Below are 15,947 nucleotides of genomic sequence, written 5' to 3'. Positions count from 1 at the left end.
TTACATGAACAGAGGCATCCGTCAGCATTTCCATTCATCCCGACGCCAGTTGCTGATGTATGGCACCTGCAAACTGTCAATTTTTGGCACAAGTCACTCAGTAAATGCCATGCGCCTGAATACTCTGGAGCGCAAGGACAATGACATCATGACAACGCTGACATGCTGATGTCACCACAAGAACAATGACATCAGCAACTACACTTTCCTTCTAAAAATAAAAGTAAAACATGGGCACTTGGTGCCATGCTGGCGTGAAACTTGTTTCATTTGCGTCAGGGCCATCATATGATTGGCTTACTTTTTCCATTGATGCAGACAGATGTTAAACGGTCTCTATATTGTTATATGCTGACTCATCATATGGGCTGTGAATGTTATTTCATGTTCATTTGAACCCTCCTATCACATTAAAAAACTGTACTAAAGCATAAAAATACCATGTGTTTGCAAATATCTAGGAAACATGCTAAGTTCACATACTTGTTTCTACGAAAACAATTCTACAGCCAGTTATTCTGCTTTAAAAAATGTGCGTTTGGTGTCGGATTGTCTGTTTTTGTTTTTGGTCTGTCTGTGTGATTCCGCACACTGCCAATTTACCTAACAGTATTTCGACACCCTGGGTTGCCAGTTGGCAGAAAATAAATTTGTTTGCAGCCAAGGAAGCCAGCAAACGTACTGGGTCACAGATTGCAGATTCTACCCGACTTAAAAAGCTCTATGACCAGAGGCATATTAAAACTCCTCAGTGTCGCCTTTCATTGTTAATTGCGCTCGTTCCTGTTGCATGTCCTCAATCTGGCAACCCGTGTGTAATAACTCTCCAATATATTGATTTTGGGCTGCAGTATCCAATTCAACCACTAGCTTTTTAATATTACATACAGCTCATTGAAAAATGAGAAATTTTATTTCAGTATATATATATATATATAAACTAGCAATGAATGGAATTTAATTGAATTCAGTTAAACTTACAACTCATGCTGTTCAAAAAAACTACATATACTTTTTTTAACAAAACAAAAAATTACTCTGAAATGTTTTCAAACTAAATATATTAATTTTACTTACATAAACGTTTGCTTTCAGATGAAAAAGATGATCAAGATCCTGAAGTGATATGTGATCTTCTTTTTTTTAATTCAAAAAATTATAGTAATAATAAAAATAAAAAATAAAAAAGGGATTTTTTTATGTTTAAGTACTGATTCTGGGTCAAAACTAACCTGTATGCGATAGGAGGGTTAAAAAAGTAAAACTAATCTAGAGACACTTCAAGCTTGACACTGGAGACAACATACAATGGGCCTCTCTCTCAGTCCTCCATCACCTGTCCAGGTGTGACCACCCAACATCTTCATTGAAACTGCTAACAAATGGAGGAATAACTTGTAAAGGGCAGTCCTGAAATCCCCCTTTTAAACACACACAAGCAAGTGTCTCCAGCTAAATGTCAGGGCTCTTTTGTCAAGTCACATTATTAGCAGACAGCAGATCTGTGGCTTGTGAGTGACCTGATGGCACGCGAACCTCCCTCTGCAGTCCTGGGCTGAACCTGGATCAGTGGGCTGAAGTGTATAATTTAAGAGCCGAGCAGCTGCCAACACAGGCAACATTTACTGTCACGTCGCACAAATAAACACAGTGGCTGCTCACGTGGGCTACAGGCGCATCACCTCGTCAGTCTGCAGTCCAACATGAATTTAGAGGAGAATAGGGTAGTTAAACCCAGGAATCGAAGTGTTAAGTGTTTATTTTCAAAGGTTTTAACTCTTTCAGCTTGCTGAAACTACTTCAATAGCAATTTCTTACTGCTAAATTCTGAAAAAACAGAGGTGTTAATTATAGGATCTAAAAACTCTGCATGTAATAACCTAGAACACTGTCTAAGACTTGATGGTTGCTCTGTCGATTCTTCGTCATCAGTTAGGAACCTAGGTGTGCTATTTGATCGCAATCTTTCCTTAGAAAGCCACATTTCTAGCATTTGTAAAACTGCATTTTTTTATCTCAAAAATATATCTAAATTACGGCCTATGCTCTCAATGTCAAATCCAGAAATCTTTATCCATGCGTTTATGACCTCAAGGTTAGATTATTGTAATGCGTTATTGGGAGGTTGTTCTGCTCACTTAGTAAACAAACTCATATTAGCCCGGTCCTGTCAACAATGCACTGGCTCCCTATCAAACATCGTATAGATTTTAAAATCCTGTTTATTACTTATAAAGCCCTGAATGGTTTAGCATCTCAGTATTTGAACGAGCTCTTGTTATATTATAGTCCTCCACGTCCACTGCGTTCTAAAAACTCAGGCAATTTGATAATACCTAGAATATCAATATCAAAGTCAACTGTGGGCGGCAGATCCTTTTCTTATTTAGCCCCTAAACTCTGGAAAAACCTACCTAACATTGTTCGGGAGGCAGACACACTCTTGCAGTTTAAATCTAGATTAAAGACCCATCTCTTTAACCTGGCATACACATAACATACTAATATGCTTTTATTATCCAAATCCGTTAAAGGATTTTTAGGCTGCACTAATTAGGTAAACCGGAACCAGAAACACTTCCCATAACACCCTATGTACTTGCTACATCATTAGAAGAATGGCATCTACGCTAATATTTGTCTGTTTTTTCTCTTATTCCGAGGTCACCGTAGCCACCAGATCCAGTCTGTATCCAGATCAGAGGGTCACTGCAGTCACCCGGATCCAGTACGTATCCAGACCAGATGGTGGATCAGCACCTAGAAAGGACCTCTACTGCCCTGAAAGACAGTGGAGACCAGTACAACTAGAGCCCCAGATACAGATCCCCTGTAAAGACCTTGTCTCAGAGGAGCACCAGGACAAGATCACAGAAAACAGATGATTCTTCTGCACAATCTGACTTTGCTGCAGCCTGGAATTGAACTACTGGTTTCGTCTGATCAGAGGAGAACTGGCCCCCACACTGAGCCTGGTTTCTCCCAAGGTTTTTTCTCCATTCTGTCACCGATGGAGTTTTGGTTCCTTGCCGCTGTCATCTCTGGCTTGCTTAGTTGTGGTCACTTCATTTACAGCGAAATCGTTGACTTGATTGCAACAGATACTATTTAAACTGAGCTGGTGATGACAACACTGAATTCAATAATGAACTGCCTTTAACTGTCATTTTGCATTATTGACACTGTTTTCCTAATTAATGTTCTTTAGTTGCTTTGACGCAATCCTTTTTGTTTAAAGCACTATATAAATAAAGGTGACTTGACTTGTATTTTGGTATATAGGGTTGTCAAAGTTTACTGCAAATGTGTTCTTGAACAATATTTACCGTGTAAAGCACTTTACAATAAACTTTTAATGTTTCTTGTAAGGTTTCTAAATACATTGTCTCTCTAAAAGTGTCACAGTGTCTGGGTTGTGTTCCCTGGGTTTCTACTAGGTGTCCTCAGTTCCCACGGTGTTTATCATATTATCACTTCCTGTCTCCTTATTTGGTCACCTTCCTCCTTGTTTAGTTAATTGATTGTTCCCCACCTGTCTCCTGTTTCCCCATTATCCTTTTGTGTATTTATACCTGGTCTGTCTGAGTCTTAGTCATGGAGTCCTTGTTTAATGTTCATGTTAACCCGTTGTCTTGCCCTTGCTGTGTGTTCTTATCTGTTTTGGTTTATGTTTGGATTCTCTGGTTTTGACCCTGCCTGGACTGTTTACCCTTTGGATTTGCCCTTTAATAAAGTCACATACCTGCACTTGGATCTCTCCTGTGGTTCTTTGTAACACCGATCGTGACAGAAGGACTCCGTCACACTGAGATCCAGCGGTATGTCTTTTTCCCGTTCCCCAGCCAAGATGGCGGAGCGGAGAGCTAAGTATCTCCGGCTGATCGCCCTCCGCCAAGAGGGCAATGAGGTGGGTGCCCTGGCACAGGTGTTCTGGTCCCTGGCCGAGGGTATGGGATACAACGATGCGGCCCTGAAGGATTATTTCAACAGCGGGCTGGATGATCCAGTTTCTCAGGAGGAGATGGGGCATTTAGAGACACTGGAATTCTGGGAATTCGTGTACTTCTTGCAGCATAGGCTTCCGTGGGATGCCCCAGCCACTCCTGTCTCTTCCGCCAAGATGGCCGCTAACCCAGCGCCAATGCCCAAGTCAGTCACCGATCCAGATTCATGGCCCAAGATGGCCGCCAGCCCAGCGCCACAGCACAAGATGGCCGCCAGCTTAGAGCCACAGCACAAGATGGCCGCCAGCCCAGCACCACAGCACAAGATGGCCGACTCAACGCCTGAGTCTCCAGACAAGGTGCCACTGACTCGCCATCATAGAGGGCGGAGGAGGAGACAGGCGTCTACCATTCCTCAAAGCCCGGAGAAAGTTCCCGAGCAGACCGCTGCCGTCCAGGAGGACATTCCCGAGGCGGTGCCCGAGACTGTTCCGGAGGCCGAGGCGGTGCCCGATGCTGTTCCTGAGGCCGAGGCGGTGCCCGATGCCGAGGCGGTGCCCGATGCTGTTCCGGAGGCCGAGGCGGTGCCCGATGCCGAGGCGGTGCCCGATGCCGTTCCGGATGCCGAGGTGGTGCCCGATGCCGAGGCGGTGCCCGATGCCGAGGCGGTGCCCGATGCCGTTCCGGAGGCCGAGGCGGTGCCCGATGCCGTTCCGGAGGCCGAGGCGGTGCCCGATGCCGTTCCGGAGGCCGAGGCGGTGCCCGATGCCGTTCCGGAGGCCGAGGCGGTGCCCGATGCCGAGGCGGTGCCCGATGCCGTTCCGGAGGCCGAGGCGGTGCCCGAGGCCGTTCCGGAGGCCGAGGCGGTGCCCGAGGCCGTTCCGGAGGCCGAGGCCGTTCCGGAGGCCGAGGCCGTTCCGGAGGCCGAGGCGGTGCCCGATGCCGTTCCGGAGGCCGAGGCGGTGCCCGATGCCGAGGCGGTGCCCGAGGCCGTTCCGGAGGCCGAGGCGGTGCCCGAGGCCGTTCCGGAGGCCGAGGCGGTGCCCGAGGCCGTTCCGGAGGCCGAGGCCGTTCCGGAGGCCGAGGCGGTGCCCGATGCCGTTCCGGAGGCCGAGGCGGTGCCCGATGCCGAGGCGGTGCCCGAGGCCGCTCCCGATGCGGTGCCCGAGACCGGTCTAGAGTCAGGGCTAGTTCCTGTTGACCTTCCAGAGTCGAGTCAGGTTCCAGTTGACCCTCCAGAGTCGAGTCAGATGTTTGTGGACCCTCCAGAGTCAGGGTTAGTTACCGTTTACCCTCTAGAGTTAGGGCTAGCTCCTGTTGATCATCCAGAATCGAGTCATGTTCCAGGTGTTCCTCTTGAATCAAGTCGTGTTCCTGTTGACCCTCCAAGGTCGAGTCAAGTTCCTGTTGACCTTCCAGAGTCGAGTCAGGTGACTGTTGAATTTTCAGAGTTGAGTGAGGTTCCGGTTGAACTTCCAGAGGCTAGTCAGGTGCTTGTGGACCCTCCAGATTCAGGGTTAGTCACCGTTGACCTTCCAGAGTCAGGGCTAGTCACCGATGACCTCCCAGAGTCAGGACTAGTCACCGATGACCTCCCAGAGTCAGGGCTAATCACCGATGACCATCCAGAGTCAGGGCCAGTCACTGATGACCTTCCAGAGCCAGGGCTAGGTACCATGGACTTTCCAGAGACAAGGCTAGTCATCGTGGACCTTTCAGAGTCAGGTCAAGTCACTGGGTGGCCTTCTGCTCCGCCCTGTTGGACTCCGGCATCGACCACAGGGGCGTGGTGGTCATCTGCTCCGCCCTGGGGGGCTTCCGCTCTGACCACACGGACATGGTGGTCTTCTGCTCCGCCCTGGGGGGCGCTTGCCCTTACTACACGGTTGTGGTGGTCCTCTGCTCCGCCCTGGGGGGCTTCCGCTCTGACCACGCGGACGTGGTGGTCCTCTGCTCCGCCCTGGGGGGCTTCCGCTCTGACCACGCGGACGTGGTGGTCTTCTGCTCCGCCCTGGGTGGCTTCTGCTCTGACCACACGGACGTGGTGGTCTTCTGCTCCGCCCTGGGGGGCGCTGGCCCTGACTACACGGTTGTGGTGGTCTTCCGCTCCGCCCTGGAGGACTCTGGCCTTGACCACAAGGGTGTGGTGGTCTTCTGCTCTGCCCTGGGGGGCTTCATGTTGTTTTTTCCTTTTTGTGTTAATGTCTGTCCCCGTTCCCTTCTGTTAGTCTGGCCCTCCGTCCCTCCCCCTGAACCTCCTCCGGTCCTCCTCCCTCCTGGTCTTTCTGTGTTGTGTTTACATTCTGGTGCCTGTTCCCCATGTTTTTCTTTTCTGGCCCTCCGTCCCTCCCCCTGAGCCTCCACCTGTCCGCCTCCCTCCTGGTCTCTGTTTTGTGTCTGTCTTGGAGCGTCTGGGAGCCGCTCCGTAGAAGGGGGGTACTGTCACAGTGTCTGGGTTGTGTTCCCTGGGTTTCCACTAGGTGTCCTCAGTTCCCACGGTGTTTATCATATTATCACTTCCTGTCTCCTTATTTGGTCACCTTCTTCCTTGTTTAGTTAATTGATTGTTCCCCACCTGTCTCCTGTTTCCCCATTATCCTTTTGTGTATTTATACCTGGTCTGTCTGAGTCTTAGTCACGGAGTCCTTGTTTAATGTTCATGTTAACCCGTTGTCTTGCCCTTGCTGTGTGTTCTTATCTGTTTTGGTTTATGTTTGGATTCTCTGGTTTTGACCCTGCCTGGACTGTTTACCCTTTGGATTTGCCCTTTAATAAAGTCACATACCTGCACTTGGATCTCTCCCGTGGTTCTTTGTAACACCGATCGTGACAAAAAGTGGATAGATACACTTTATACAACATCAGTATTTTTAGATAATAATGATTCAGTACAGCAGTATTATAAAATCCTAGATTTCTTCTGGCCCTAAATGAGAGCAATCACTCTGGGTGGGACGACTGAAACCCATTGGGCCAATGTATAATTCATACAGACTGAAAAATAGAATATGACTCAAGAGTTATTTTCTGAATACAGGCTCATACTGTCTATAATACAGGACAAAATACAGACAGTAGCTTGTTGTTGAGATCCAGACGGGAAGGTGAACAAACACACAGTGATTTGTGATGCAGCTAGATGAAAATTTCAAGTCCAAGACAGCAGACTCAACAACATAAACCCACAAATGACTACTATTTTTAAGTCACGTGTTAAACAGGAAACAGAAGCGCACACGCCGCTCTCGCTTGTCCAAATGTCATCATTAAGGTTAATGAGCCTGTCGCCTCCATCGCTGTTTTTAGTGCAGGGCGGAAAATATAAACCCTGGCCGGATTTATAGTATCTAGTTGCCCACGTCAGAGCAGTCTAGTAAACTTGATTCTTTTTATAGAAAACCACAACAGACGCTGTGATCCCAATCACTCTGCTCCTCCGAATAATTACAGAACAACATGTTTACAGTAAATGATAACCTTTAATATAACGCAGTCAGCTAACTTGTCATATATGAGCTTACAAATAAGCAATCCTTTTGTGGATTGACTTTAGTCAACAGATTTTCTTCTTTACTTTCTAGACAGTTTAGCAGTCACACGTTTGACCAAGTCGAATGCAATGAATATGGGCAAGAGGACACTCTAGAGCTTCTGTTTTTATAAATAACTGATTATGAATTTTGCATACATTTTGTTTTCTAGTGTGATTTCTAGAGCATGGGTGAATGCTGAATGATAGCCATTAAATAGTACTTATTTCACCCAAAAATTGTATACTCTTATATTTAATACATTTATTATGTATTAAGAATGATCCTTGGCTTTTGGAGAACTAACACTTCTTTTGATTAGCCAAGTGGACAAAGTTAAAATTCAATTCTAAAATGGCCAAATATTGGTTGATCAATCATCTGGTGACACATTGGTTAAGTAATAATCATAGATTATAAATTCAAAGTGTTCCTACACGATCTGCTCCACTGTTTACACCATCTGCATCCTTTACTGCATCCCTTATTTATTTGAATTTTCTATTAAGCCACTAATCTTAAGATCTTATGTAGATCCTCCCCTTTGCACTCATTGTCTTCTGTTATATGTTTGTATTTCCACAGCTGAAGGTAAGTTTATATGGATTTATGAATGAACTGTTTGTTTTCAAATCTTCCCGTTCTACTGATATTTGTTATGACATCCGCTTCGAACATTCCGATGCAGGTGATAACTCTTGTGAACTCTACAAAAAGTAAATTAATTTTACCAGCTAATTACTTTCAAGTACCGCAAAACAGATTCTAAAGATGACTGTGCACTTGTTTCTCTGATGAATAAGGACTATTGGTCAATTATCTTCTGCAGGTAAGAGAACATGAACTTTTGTGCATCGCAAAACACATTATGCTTGCATTCCCTTTGTACTCATGTGTGCATGGAAGTGAATGAAGCAATCTACTGAAACAGCCCATTGTTTAGAGGATATGACATTTCATATACACCTTTGACATGGAACAGACACTGATGCGGGACTTTTACTGTCACTTATAAGCATCTCTAGTCACTTCCACACTGGGAAATGTCAAAAGCTAAATGATATTTAGGCAGAAATGGGATCCACCGGTCGAGTGAGTAAATCATCGTTCACCTCATTTGTCAAAAGAAAACTATGTAAATCTAAGTAATTTCAATAGCTACTGTAGCAGGGGTTTTTTTATTCGCAGTATTTCCACTGTTGGATACTGCAAACATATGTTGCATCTCTCTGAAGCATTCTGGTCTATTTCAGAGCCATGAAAGGAAAGAAAGGCGTAAATAGAGGGACTCTTTGCTGACGTTCAGGACAGCGAGGGTGTAATCATTTGATAAGTGTCTGTAGTTTCCACTTTCAAAAGGTCAGGACTCAAGGGGAATATTCAACTTTTCTTCCTTAAAGATGAAATACAGTCTTTGAACTATTGATGAATACCCTCTGGACACAGGGCTTTGAATTATGCACTTCCACATTAGGTCTTTGTTCTAACTCTGTGAACTAACTAGGACTAACTATAATAATGCTGAGGTCTACAGTAGTAGAAGAAAGACTGGAACTGAATGAGGGGAAGCTCTGGATGACTTTACCAAGCTGTTGTTGGGTCCTGCATCAAACCACAAGTTCCCCCTCATTTATGTTTGTACAGTTCAAGCGAGTTCATTACTGAAAGGTCATATTCTGAATGTCCATTCAAAAAAAGCAACATATCTCTCGAGTTCCTCCATATACTGGAAAGTCTGAAGCAGAATGGCATGCTAGATTAGTAATCTTAAAAACAGATAAATATACTGCACTGTTGTCAACTCATTGGTAGCATGTTTGATTTGATTTTTTTATTCTAATTTAATGCAGAATTATCAACAGTATAGGTGAAGTCTTCACTAAATGGAATTGTTTTCTAAATTAATGTTCAAAGACTCCCCCATTCTGTTATTGGTTTATTTGTCGCTCTGAAAATGAAAGATCAAATCAAGCATATTGCATTGTGGGATGCAGTACCCAGTGTGATCTTGGTGCTACCACACTTTGCAGTAAGTGTAATAATAAGTCATATGGAGAAAATCAGCATACTGTGCACAGTATACTTATTATATGCTACTGAAATTGTATAATACGGTTCTATGATATTCTGAACATTGTTGTAAATCATTCATATTTTTTCCATTTTTATGAAAAGTGTTGCATCACTAAACTGTTGGAATGGTATTATGAATATGTTTTATATCCTGAAAGGAGACATGTTAAACCTATTGGGATCAAACAACCCAGAAAATTTCTGCATGTTTGACTCTGCATTTAAATCATACCTAACATAGCTAGAAAAGACAAAATTCAGTTTGTTAAAGTAGCTTCAAGTCATGTTATCCATCTCTTCCCCTTCCTGCTAATAACTTTCTAGCACTAATCTTGCCTCTGAAAACTGGATGAAAGAACTATGAAGATGTGAGTACAAACAAGATAATTAACATGCATTTTAAAAATCAATCAATTTCATGCCAACTTTAAGCCTTCCTAGGTTTTTACATGATTACCTAATCTCAATTTTAAAATACTTAAAAGGTTCATTATAAATAAACCATATAAAAAATGAATAATATTCTTCTGTTGCATACCCAAACATGCTGTGTTGGAGGTGGTTGGCATGATTGCACAAGTCATGACTAAATTTAGGAAATGTTGTGTAAGATTTAATTTTTACCCAATAATTTGCAACTTTGCATCTTCTTTGGTTATATTACTGTCAGTTTCACCGGAGATACTCAACACAAAATAAAAAAGCATGCCAACCAACCCGTCCGAACCACCAAAATATACAGGATTGCAAAATTCCTGTGCACATCAACAATTTTAATTTAGAATTTGGGTATTGAATTCTGGTATTCCAGGTAGCTACACCTAGGCAGAAAAAAAATTATTATGGAGTTCTGTTTGAACAATATCACACGCATCTCATCACGAGCTGAGCCATTGCACTTGGGACAGGAATAGCCCTGGGCGATTTAAACACATGATTTGGTGAGTAAATATCAGAGCTCATATATCTGGCCGTTGTATAAGACTAAACATCCTCCTGTTTGCATGAATCAACAGCAGTTCCTGAAAGTTCCGCACAGGAGAGCCACGCCTTCAGCTCTGCAGACAGCAGCTGTCACTGACGGCTTCACCGTGGAGCCGTGAGAAAGGTGTGACAAATCGCCGCCGCTCATTGGCCGGCGCGTTTTGACGAACAGCGCTACCGGCCAATCGGAGTCCGCGCAACTCTTCGAACGCATGACGCAGGGAATAGAGGCGGAGCGAGCGCCCCTGCGTCTTCGGAATCGGATGTGAGCTATATATTGAGTTAATGACATACCCAACCGCCGTTCTCCTGGATCCAGCTGTGCAGCGGCCCGTTCAGATACTCGGTCATCCAGCCCGCGATATTATCCACATGTGCCGTCATCTCCTTATTCACGCATTCGACACAAACGGTCCCTCCGAACTCGAAAAAAGCGATGATTCTGCCCCAGTTCACGCCGTCCCTGAACAGCTCGTCTATGACCGCGGTGAAGCGCTGCTGCGCCGTGATGGACGTGAGATGCAGCTGTTTGGACATTTCCGCGAAGTCCGACTGATAAAGCCGCTCCAGTTCGTCCCCGGCCTCCCGCAGCACCTTATGCAGAGCGCTGCGGGGGTCGTGACGGGAGCCGGGAGAGATGCAGCCGTCCTCCTGCCTCCCCATCATCAGTCCGTTCACTTCCCACACGTACCCCTTCTTCCAGAGCTTATGGTGGATGTACTTCACCACAATACTGCGGCTGTCGTACACATTATCCTGTGCCATTTCGAACAGTTTATATCGCTCAGTAACCTCAGAATCAGTGCGATCTTATGAATCCAGACTTATTGCATGTTGCTGCAAGTTGCGGCACTCGCACGAATCCTCCAGCGCTTCGGTGCGGGGAAAAACGCCCACTTTCTGTTCCCAGCAGAAAATTCCAGGCATGTAGGAGAGGATTTAAGCATTTTCCTCCATGTCAGATTAAAGAAACACGCCCTGTAAGCACGGGCGAGAAAGTCTCTGGTGCTTTGAGTGGGAATCGCGCGTGGAAAGTCATCGTTTATCCGCGTTAGAGAGTCCCGAGCTGCGGGAGACGGAAGAGGCGGGTGTGGGTCTCTTCTCTCGCGGAGCGGCTGGTGTGAGGAAGGACTTTCTCTGCGGCGTCCGCTGTCGAAATCAGGCTTTGCTCGAGCTGTAGACGTGTAACAGCTCTGTGTCTGTATAAGTTGAGTGTTTAGAGGCGTCTCCTCCGTGCAGTCGCTCCATATGCAGACATACAGCCTGCCCCCTTCAGAGGTCCTTCAGAGCAGAGGTGTTTCCTTTGCTGCATCACTCATTCACACTCATGTGCGCGCGCTCCTCCTGCACAGTGAATTGCAAATAATATTAATAACTCGCACATTTATCCTCCTGAGACCGAGTAATTCAATGCTTTACCTTTTTTTCGTGATCGTCTTTGGTGCATAATTATTTTTAATCAAAGTTATTAATATTATTTTTTTTTTTTAAATAACATCGTTAGAATTATATATAAAATAATGCAATATAAAATGTATTTGAGTCACATTTATCCTATAGTGAGTGTGAGATTCTACACTATTTGTGAGACTGGTCATGTGCACAGCTTTGCACAGGCGGTATATGCTCTTTGGATCATTTTCTTTTTAAATCATGCTGAAGAACATGATCATCAGAAAATCATGCAGATCATCAGAGTTCACAAGGGATGAGTGCTCAAGGAAAGGGGACATGGCAAACAATCACTGAAATTTATGGTCAATTTTCTCCCATTGAAGTTTATTTAATTTTCTGCTCTGCAATACTGAGATTTAATTACTGCATAAAGTAAACTGAAAGATAAAATTTGCAAGAGGAAAAAAAAACTCGAGAAATATAAAAGCATATATTCAAAACATATTCAATAATACCATACCAATTAATCATTAGAAATATACATATGCACACATATACATCCACACATACATACACAAAATTCATTTAGTGGATAATCATTTTGCACCACCTCTTGTATTAATTTGATAGTGGCTTGCCATTGTTTTCATATAATGTATAATGGGAAATTATTATTTATAAAAATTTAAATTAAAAATAATCTCAGAAGTCTTTTAGATGCTTCTGTATCTCATATATCATCGTACTGGACACACTCCCAACATTTAGTATTATAGAACAGTCCAGGACTTATTTTTATTTTTAAAAAATATTTTATTTTTAATGTACACAAAATAGTAGAATTCAAGCTGCCACTGTGTGTATATATAAATAAATATATATATATATATATATATACATACAGTACAGACCAAAAGTTTGGACACACCTTCTCATTCAAAGAGTTTTCTTTATTTTCATGACTATGAAAATTGTAGATTCACAATGAAGGCATCAAAACTATGAATTAACACATGTGGAATTATATATGGAATTATATACAAAACAAAAAAGTGTGAAACAACTGAAAATATGTCATATTGTAGGTTCTTCAAAGTAGCCTCCTTTTGCTTTGATTACTGCTTTGCACACTCTTGGCATTCTCTTGATGAGCTTCAAGAGGTAGTCACCTGAAATGGTCTTCCAACAGTCTTGAAGGAGTTCCCCGAGAGATGCTTAGCACTTATTGGCCCTTTTGCCTTCTGTCTGCGGTCCAGCTCACCCCTAAACCATCTCGATTGGGTTCAGGTCTGGTGACTGTGGAGGCCAGGTCATCTGGCGCAGCACCCCATCACTCTTCTTCTTGGTCAAATAGCCCTTGATGCCTTCAGTGTGACTCTACAATTTTCATAGTCATGAAAATAAAAAAACTCTTTGAATGAGAAGGTGTGTCCAAACTTTTGGTCTGTACTGTATATATATATATATATATGAATTTAAATGATTTTATTTATACTAGTAAACGTGGGATTCTGTCTTTACGGCATTAAACTGGCCATTTTGTTATTGAAAACTCTCATGTTAACATTTTAACAGGATGAGTGGTCAGTAACCTTCTCTGTAATTCTTTTTTGGGGGAAGAGGGTTTTTTTAATTATATTTTAATTTTTTTGGTTAACAATTTTCTTTCAAATAAAATGCATGAGTGATGTCGTCTTTACTTGTCTGAAGATTCAAAAAATCCGGATGAGCTGAAATGGAAATCAGCATCTGTTCAGGCAGAACAGAATCTGGTCCTCAGCCCTCTCCTCAGAATTAGCATTGGAACTTCTTTGAACAGTGCAGGGCCTTTGATCTTTCAGCACCCCGCCCAGTCCACCCTGCTTTGAATAAAGGTGAACCAAATCCAGTCATAGCCTATGAATTATTGCAGAACAAAATGACTACAACATCATACATGACCTCTGCTGGCAGTCACGGCTTCAGAGACAGACCACTGTGTTCTATATGTAACTTCATCTAATAACGCAGACAGGCAAAGGGGAAAAAAAACAGCACCTTTATGTCAGAACAGGCCAGTTCTTCCATCCTAATGTGGTAGTCCTGCAATTCTACACAATATTCTCTTCCACTCTACTTTTGCAGTTCTTTTTAATAGTTCAGGTAAGTGTCTATCTTGCTTTCTATCTCTGTATAGTTCATAAACAAATGGTAAATCATTAAAAGCTAAATAGGAAAGTGTTAGGACACTATGTAGTGCATATGTTTTAAGCAAATAATTAACATAGGCCTTTTTGATTGGGATTTTTTACAAATTTTATTTACATTGATTAATTTATAAATATTTTCAAGCATAAGCAGAAATATTATATATATATATATATTTTTTTTTTTTTCTCACCATCACAAGGTTTTCTACCCACAAACAGTAACAGGACATTTACAATATTTTAAAAGAATCTTGACACTGAATTACCTTTCAAAAGATATTTATTTATGTAAGAAAATAAGACAAAGCAACAACATCTCTTTTTTTCTCCTATGGCACACAAGGTGAAATTTATGCAAATTTGGCAACAAATGAATAAAGAGAAGCAGAACGCATCCAAGTTGGTCTTGGTCTCTCTTTTAAGTTACTCAAACTATATATCTTATTTTCAGAAATATCTCGGCTTCAATCAATAAAAGTGTTAACTACAGCAGAAGACCGCAGTATTGTGGTGAAGAAAAAAAAACAAAACTACATCCATGTGATATGGAAGAGGGCACGGCCGACACATATATCGCTACTATGTGTTGGAGCCAATATAAAACGTGCCTGGAGCCAATATCAAATGAGAACATCGTCGTATTGACTCATGCATTCTCATTTTCATATTTTGGGTATCTTTGTAAAAAAATAACCTTAGCAAATAATGTACAAACAAGCAAAAACAATGTCTTTTTCCATACTGAAACAAATATACGTAAACCATACACAATCTATGCCATAGCTGGATGTGGATGTATCAACCCTTACAGTTTTTATAGTGGACAGTGTTTGGATCTCTTAAGGCTTGGAATGGGTCTCCATGACTGTAGTGCCTGACTGCATTGGTCAAGGGTTTCCAGAAAACCTGCAAACTCCGGACAAGGAATGGAACGGGAGATTTTTCTTCAAAATAAATATACTGGAATCAGCAGTTTAAGTCATTTTGGAAAATGATGATATAAGAAAAGAACTGCATGTTGTTTACAGTAACCTAAACTCTAAAATGACCGTAAAACTATGATTTAAACATTTTACGGTCCAAATTATTTAAGTAGTGACAAAAAAACCTCACGTTACAGGCTAATAAATGATTATATATGTTATTGGAAAGCAGAAATACAGCGGTTAGAGAAGCCTATGTGCTTTATTAGTAGGACAAAGCTAAGATAATAAAGAAAAGGGACGAGTTCTAGGTAAAACAGAGCAGCATAAAAAAGTTGTATTGAGTAAAAGTCTTACTTCAACTAAAAATATTCTGTAATTATTTACTTACACTCATGTCGGTCCAAAACCATAGGACTTTCTTTTTTGTGTGGAGCCAAAAACAAGAAACTGTTTACACTGCTCTTTTCCATAAAATAAATGTAGTTCATAAGACTCATGCACACTATAAATTTAACTGAATGCTCACAGAAAACTCTCAAATCTCATATACAGTTTCTTCAAGATCTTTAAATTTTAGATTTAAATTTCTCGGTTTCTCAAACAAATCAATCAGGCTTCTTCAGAAGGATTAGAAAATACTGCATCTCATACGGACCACATTAATTGTCCTTTTTTTTGTCTTTTTGCAGCCATTTCACTTTCACTGTAAGGAAAGGAGCTGCATGAACATTCCACTAAACATCTCTTTTTGCCTTCTACAGAATACTGAAAGTTCTACAGGTTTGGAAGGACATGAAGCCGAGTAAATAACGAAAGAATGTTTATGTCTGGGTGAACTATCACTTTAAATAGACTTACATAGACTCCTTACAAGCATCTGCAGGGTGTGATCACATCACATGCTCT

At 42.4% G+C, this 15,947-nt stretch overlaps 1 protein-coding gene across 1 annotated transcript in view; it reads right to left on the bottom strand.

Annotated features, from left to right (window-relative positions):
- bcl2b (BCL2 apoptosis regulator b) overlaps nucleotides 1–11,819 on the bottom strand; it is a 40,196-nt gene extending 28,377 nt beyond the window's left edge. Inside the window, exon 1 of the mRNA XM_059564119.1 lies at nucleotides 10,826–11,819. Within this exon, the coding sequence (XP_059420102.1) occupies nucleotides 10,826–11,296 (471 nt within the window). The 5' untranslated portion in view covers nucleotides 11,297–11,819. The remainder of the gene's footprint in view (nucleotides 1–10,825) is intronic.
- Between the last annotated feature and the right edge of the window lie 4,128 nt (nucleotides 11,820–15,947).

This window comes from Carassius carassius, chromosome 12 (assembly GCF_963082965.1).
Source record: "Carassius carassius chromosome 12, fCarCar2.1, whole genome shotgun sequence".
Taxonomy (NCBI): Eukaryota; Metazoa; Chordata; class Actinopteri; order Cypriniformes; family Cyprinidae; genus Carassius; species Carassius carassius.
The sequence above is the reverse complement of the archived record's forward strand: the minus strand, read 5'-3'. Positions and strand labels throughout refer to the sequence as shown.